This window comes from Sardina pilchardus, chromosome 15, assembly GCF_963854185.1.
Source record: "Sardina pilchardus chromosome 15, fSarPil1.1, whole genome shotgun sequence".
In the NCBI taxonomy this organism is placed as follows: domain Eukaryota; kingdom Metazoa; phylum Chordata; class Actinopteri; order Clupeiformes; family Clupeidae; genus Sardina; species Sardina pilchardus.
This window is the reverse complement of record NC_085008.1, coordinates 1,453,481-1,460,980: the sequence shown is the minus strand read 5'-3', so window position 1 is coordinate 1,460,980 and position 7,500 is coordinate 1,453,481. Positions and strand designations below refer to the sequence as shown.

The following is a 7,500-nucleotide window of genomic DNA, read 5'->3' as shown; positions in this document are numbered from 1 at the left end:
TTTCATATATCAAAAGTTGTATACCTGCCCCCTTACAGCCCATTTCTAAATGCAATTGAGGAATTACAGTATTTTCTGCATGGCGGTGGAAAGTTCATGTGAAGACATTGGGGATCAATCCCCCCAGCCCCCACCACATACACACTACAGTAACTTGCACATACTGTATACACATTCACAGACACACACACACACACTCACATCATGCATATACACACTCACAGACATATATATATATACACACACACACACACACACGCACACACACATTTTTGTTTTTCAATCGCAAATGATCCAGTAATTGTTTTTTTTTCTTTCGTTTTGTTGCTATATTTGACGTTTCTATTTGTCTTTATTTCTGTAAGAATGTTTGTTTTTTGTAAAAACTCTTGATTGATTACAACTTTTGAGTTTTACAGAAGACGAGGTCTGAGAAAATGACCAAAAAAGATAATACAGATAAAAAAAGACAGCAGTGTTTCATGTAAAGCACATCAGTGTGTTACTGGTGATATGTAGGATAATTCAAATGGTGCTTGTGTGTTTAGTTTTGTTGCAAGAATTTAGTTTTTAGAAGGGAGTGTTATGTTTTGATTGCAGTGTTTCATTTTGGCATAGATGTGAGTTGTTTATCCCCAAGTGCTATGTGTTATATAGCTGTGTGTAGAGTTTTGACATAATGAGCCAAATGTTGCAAAACGTGTGTAAGCAATAGGCAAAAACTGTAACTGCCCCAGTCCTCCCCCTCTGCAGACTGCCCTGGACAGAATGCCTCATACCTGGTGCCGAAGGAGAAGAAGCATCGCAAGCGGCTCTGCTGGGAGTGGTACCGGCTGGACGACGGAGAGACCCGGCCCGACCCAGCGCATGTGCACAGCGCCACTGGGAGAACCGAGACCAACATCACTCAGAGTAAAGATATTATACCAGCATCACTCAGAGTAAAGATATTATACCAGCATCACTCAGAGTAAAGATATTATACCAGCATCACTCAGAGTAGAGATATTATACCAGCATCACTCAGAGTAAAGATATTTAACCAGCATCACTCAGAGTAAAGATATTACACCAGCATCACTCAGAGTAGAGATATTTAACCAGCATCACTCAGAGTAAAGATATTTGACCAGCATCACTCAGAGTAAAGATATTATACCAGCATCACTCAGAGTAAAGATATTTAACCAGCATCACTCAGAGTAAAGATATTTAACCAGCATCACTCAGAGTAAAGATATTCTACCAGCATCACTCAGAGTAAAGATATTTACAGTTTTTGCCTATTGCTTACACACGTTTTGCAGAATTTGGCTCATTATTTCAAAACTCTACACACAGCTATATAACACATAGCACTTGGGGATAAACAACTCACATCTATGCCAAAATGAAACACTGCAATCAAAACATAACACTCCTTTCTAAAAACTAAATTCTTGCAACAAAACTATACACACAAGCACCATTTGAATTACCCTTATATCACCAGTAACACACTGATGCACTCTATAGAAAACACTGCCGTCTGTGTTTCTATTTTTGTATTTTATTTGGTCATTTTCTCAGACCTCATCTTCTGTAAAAACTCAAAAGTAGATTTTATGCAGTAATCAAAACAAGAGTTTTTACAAAAAACAAACATTCTTACAGATATAAAGAGAAATAGAAAAGTCAAATATAGCAACAAAACAAAAGTAAAAAAAAAATACTGGATCATTTGCGATTGAAAAAAACAACAAAATATATATTGGTTTTGCGTGTGTGTGTGTGTGTGTATGTGTGTGTCTGTGACTGTGTATGTCTGTGTGTGTGCACATGTGCGTGTGAGTGTGAGAGTGTGTGTGTGTGTGTGTGTGTGTGTGTGTGTGTGTGTGTGTGTGTGTGTATGCATGTGAGTGTGTATGTGGTGTGTATGTGGTGGGGGCTGGGGGGGGGGGGGTGCAATATCATACACACATACAATGGGGGGGATTGATCCCCAATGTCTCCACATGCCTCTTGCCACATTGCCTGCAGAAGAGGATGCAGGCGTGTGGTTGGCGATCATTTACTTTCCACCACCATGCAGAACTATTTCCTCAATTGCATTTAGGGGCTGTAAGGGGGCAGGTATACAACTTTTGATATATGAATTGTCTCAATGCTTGCAAAGTTCTCAAAATGGCTTACTGGAGGCCTATTTGTAGTGTTAAGGTTCAGACCGATTGGTGCTCTGTTTTCTGTGCACGTGTTTTCAGGTGTATAAGTAAGTGCCTACAATTGCCAGATGAGTTTTACATTTTGAACAAAGTGTTTTCCCAGTGATACCAGGGGATTTTGTTTTTGCACAAAGTGTCTTATGTAAGAAAACGTGTGTAGTGTTTCGCAAAAAGTGTGTTGCAGAATTGCAAACAATGTGCAAAGCAGAGAATGTGTTTAAGCTATGGTTACACTGTGTGTAAAGTATAATACAAGAGGTTGAGGTATTGAGGCTTTGGTGTAAGCATTTGATTTTAGTGTGTAAGCAATAGGCAAAAACTGTAACCAGCATCACTCAGAGATATTTACTGCACTCATTTTGGGTTCATTACGTACAGTACATAGGTGTGCAAAGCCACTTACAGAATAGTGCAGAGACACATCTTCATCAGTGTGTGTGTGTGATGTCCCAGGGCCACTTGAGGGTCACCTCAGGGTCACATCAGGGCCATCTCAGGGCCACATCAGGGCCATATCAGGGCCACATCAGGGCCATCTCAGGGCCATATCAGGGCCATCTCAGGGCCACATCAGGGTCATATCAGGGCCAGATCAGAGCCACATCAGGGCCACATCAGGGCCATCTCAGGGCCACATCAGGGTCATATCAGGGCCATATCAGGGTCATATCAGGGCCACATCAGGGCCACATCAGGGCCACATCAGGGCCATATCAGGGTCACATTAGGGCCACATCAGGGCCACATCATGGCCACCTCAGGGTCATATCAGGGCCATCTCAGGGCCACATCAGGGCCGGCGTTGACCCTGCTGTTGTGTGCAGTTGCAGGGATGGAGGACTTTGTGCGCTACTACTACTTTATCCACATGAGGAAGAAGAAGAATCTGCACACCCTCTACAGCTGCCCTGTGTACAAGACAGAGTCAAGTATGTGCTCTACACACACACACACACACACACACACACACACACTCTCTCTCTTTCTCTGTTTCACCTGCTACAGCTACTCTACTGTGTACAAAACAGTCAAGCATGTCCTCTGCACACACTCTCTCTTTCTATATATATGTATATATATCCCTCTCTCTTCTACTGTTGTTAACACAGGAATCAGATTATATTTTTTGTATATCATATTGTTTGTTTTTCAGTTTATAATTGTATTCAAATTTTGTGTAGTATGCTGTTAAAACATTATCATATTGTCATATGACGTCTGTGTGATTCCTTAGCGTGGCAGGTGAGCACTGTGGATGTGTGTGTGTGTGTGTGTGTGTGTGTGTGTGTGTGTGTTTGGTCAGCTCCACAGGTGAGCACTGTGTGTGTGTGTATGTGTGACGTGTGTGTGTTTGGTCAGCTCCACAGGTGAGCACTGTGTGTGTGTGTGTGTGTGTGTATGTGTGTGTGTGTGTGACGTGTGTGTGTGTGTGTGTTTGGTCAGCTCCACAGGTGAGCCCCCTGAACCTGACGGTGCCGGTGGTGACGCCCACATCTCTGCAGGTGTGCTGGCTGCCCATCCCTGTAGCCCAGCAGCGGGGGTTCCTCACACACTACCACCTCTGCCTGTCAGGAGGTGAGCGGCACACACACACACACACACACACACACACACACACACATACACAGACATACACACATACACATACAGACACACATACATGCACAAACACATGGCGGTCAGGTTCAGAGTACTCGTTTCCAATGCATTTTTTGAAAACTGTGTATGATGAAAAAGCAGACAAATAGCCTTATTGATCAGACACATGACAACATGACAATGACAACATGACATAATGACAACATTATAACATGACAATGACAACATGACAGAATGACAACATAACAGAATGACAACATAACATGACAATGACAACATGACAGCATGACAACATAACAGAATGACAACATGACAGCATGACAGAATGACAACAAGACAACATGACAGCATGACAATATGACTGAATGAAAACATAACAGCATTACAGAATGACAACATGACAGCTTGCCAACATGACAGAATGATATTTGACAACATGACAGCATGACAACACGACAGAAAGACAACATGACAGAATGGCAACATGACAACAGGATAGAATGAGAACATGACAGAATGACAACATGACAGATTGACAACATGAGAACATGACAGAATGACAACATGACCGATTGACAACATGAGAACATGACAGCATGACAGAATGACAACATGACCGATTGACAACATGACGGAATGACATCACAACATGATAGAATGACAACATGACAGAATGTCAACATGACATAATGACAACATGATAACATGACAATGACAACATGACAGAATGATAACATGACATAATGATAACATGACATAATGACAACATGACAGAAAGACAACATGACAGCATGACAACATGACAGAATGGCAACATGACAACATGACAGAATGGCAACATGACAACATGACAGAAAGACAACATGAGAACATGACAGAATGACAACATGACCGATTGACAACATGACAGAATGACAGAATGACAACATGACCGATTGACAACATGACAGAATGACAACATGACAACATGACAGAATGTCAGCATGACATAATGACAATATGATAACATGACAATGACAACATGACAGAATGATAACATGACATAATGACAACATGACAGAAAGACAACATGACAGAATGGCAACATGACAACATGACAGAAAGACAACATGAGAACATGACAGAATGACAACATGACTGATTGACAACATGACAGAATGACAACATGACAACATGACAGAATGTCAGCATGACATAATGACAATATGATAACATGACAATGACAACATGATAACATTACATAATGACAACATGACAGAAAGACAACATGATAGATTGACAACATGAGAACATGACAGCATGACAGAATGACAACATGACTGATTGACAACATGACAGAATGACAACACAACATGACAGAATGACAACATCACAACATGACAGAATGACAACATTACAACATCGCATCATGACGGTTGATGGTCTTGCCTTGTTCTGTTCTCTTGGCTCTGATAGACTGTGAAAATGTCTCTGAATCTCAGACCTGCAACACATTCCAAAAACTCAAGCCTGGTTCTGAGTACAGCATCTCTGTTGCCGCGGCGACCCGTATGGGCTCAGGCCCTGCTGTCATCGAGAAGATCTGGACGAGTGAGGATGGCACTGTAACGGGTAATGTGCATTCTCTGTTCTCTGTGTGTGAAGTGGGTTAGTGACAGACAGTCAGTGAGTTTGTCTCAGGCACTGCAGGTGCCTCTCATACACTATCAGCACACACACACACACACACACACACACACACACACACACAAATTGATGATGTCAGAATTTCATGATATACATTTCCATCAGCACTGTGTAATTCCAGAGTGTCAGACCTACAGACCTGTATCACAATAAGCACACATAACAGACCTGTATCACAATAATCACGCATAACAGACCTGTATCACAATAATCACACATAACAGACCTGTATCACAGCAAACATACATAACAGACCTGTATCACAATAAGCACACATAACAGACCTGTATCACAACAAGCACACATAACAGACCATAATCACACATAACAGACCTGCATCACAATAAGCATAACAGACCTGTATCACAACAAACACACATAACAGACCTGTATCACAATAATCACACATAACAGACCTGTATCACAATAATCATACATAACAGACCTGTATCACAATAATCATACATAACAGACCTGTATCACAATAAGCACACATAACAGACCTGTATCACAATAAGCACACATAACAGACCTGTATCACAATAAGCACACATAACAGACCATAAGCACACATAACAGACCATTAGCACACATAACAGACCTGTATCACAATAAGCACACATAACAGACCATAATCACACATAACAGACCTGTATCACTATAAGCACACATAACAGACCTGTATCACAATACTCCAGTGTAGCACATGATCATGCCAGTCCATTTTAATCACTTTGTTACTGTGTGCAGTCATGCCTTGCTAGCGGAGCATCTGTTTACTATATGCACTGCCGACTGCCTCTCCTGATTGCCACATTGCGACGCAGCAGATAGAATGGCTCATCTTTGGATTGTTTCCATGTTGACAAGTTGGATTTCATTGACAGCACTTGTTGACAAACTCTATTGTAAACTTGTGTATGTCATCACGCAAGGCTGTATTTTTGTCTGCTCTGATGCATCAGACTTCCCCGAGTTTGCTACTCCTCTATGTATCAGTGTATTGTGCAGTGTGTTTCGCCCATTCATCCTCAATCTTCTCAATGGCACAGGGAAGGCAATGAAACACGAGAATAACTCTTGACGGTCTTTTTAACAAAACCCCTAAACAAAGGTTAGGGTTCTGACTTTATTGAGTACAATACAAAATAACATAAAAAGCCTTCTCGATCTGCAAAGTCCGAAGTTTAAAGTCTGAAGTCTGAAAGGTTTTTTTTCAAGGTTTTTTTTTCTTTTTTATAAGTGGGCTGTACACCCTAGCGCGAGCTTATCGCGTAAAGCCATGAGCGAATGCTTCTCTATTTCATGTTGTGTTGTCTGGTGACTCCTGACCTGCCTACAGTTTTTACAGTTTGTTTGTCCTTAGTGACTGACCTCTCACTTGCCTGCAGTTCTGTTCTATCAGTATGCCAGTTTTCTTATCCTCGTTCAAAGCACATTTCATTTCACAACACACGTTATATCTTAAACAAGTTCTTTTGAATTTAAGCAAAAACACTTTAAGTTTTATGCAAAAATTATATTATTGCAGCATTTTTGTTTGTTTTAGAGGGAGCTGGATGTATGCAGTTATATGATCAGGAAATCTTTTGCATATTATTGTATTAGATATTATTAGACTTTCATGCACACATACACACACCCACACACGCACGCACGTACGCACGCACGTACGCACGCACGCACGCACGTACGCACGCACGCAGGCAGGCACGCACGCACGCACGCAAGCACGCAAGCACGCACACAAGCACGCAAGCAAGCACGCACGCACGCACGCACGCACGCACGCACGCACGCACGCACGCACGCACGCACGCCCGTCCGTCCAGCTGTTGCATGATTGCAGGTCTCATTCAGATCAAGCCAGAAACCTGGTGTGTTGATGTTGTTTTTTCTGAACCTAAGGAAGCTGTATGGCCTATAGTGATGTACTCTGATGTGTGTGTGTGTGTGTGTGTGTGTGTGTGTGTGTGTGTGTGTGTGTGTGCACTCTCTACCCCGCAGGTTCCCA

At 41.9% G+C, this 7,500-nt stretch overlaps 1 protein-coding gene across 5 annotated transcripts in view; it reads left to right on the top strand.

Moving 5' to 3' along the window:
- Positions 1-7,500, top strand: part of LOC134102188 (uncharacterized) — a 49,707-nt gene that overhangs the window by 9,045 nt on the left and 33,162 nt on the right. For 3 of the 5 annotated variants that reach the window (XR_009941492.1, XM_062556209.1, XM_062556208.1), the window contains exons 9-13: positions 754-912; positions 3,026-3,130; positions 3,645-3,776; positions 5,256-5,411; positions 7,494-7,500. The exon at positions 7,494-7,500 is cut by the window's right edge and continues 75 nt beyond it. Coding sequence is in view for 4 of the 5 variants with exons in the window: in XM_062556209.1 (XP_062412193.1) it covers positions 754-912; positions 3,026-3,130; positions 3,645-3,776; positions 5,256-5,411; positions 7,494-7,500 (559 nt within the window). In the remaining variant the exon portion in view is untranslated. The remainder of the gene's footprint in view (positions 1-753; positions 913-3,025; positions 3,131-3,644; positions 3,777-5,255; positions 5,412-7,493) is intronic. The other 2 variants (XM_062556211.1, XM_062556210.1) reach the window with 1 other exon arrangement.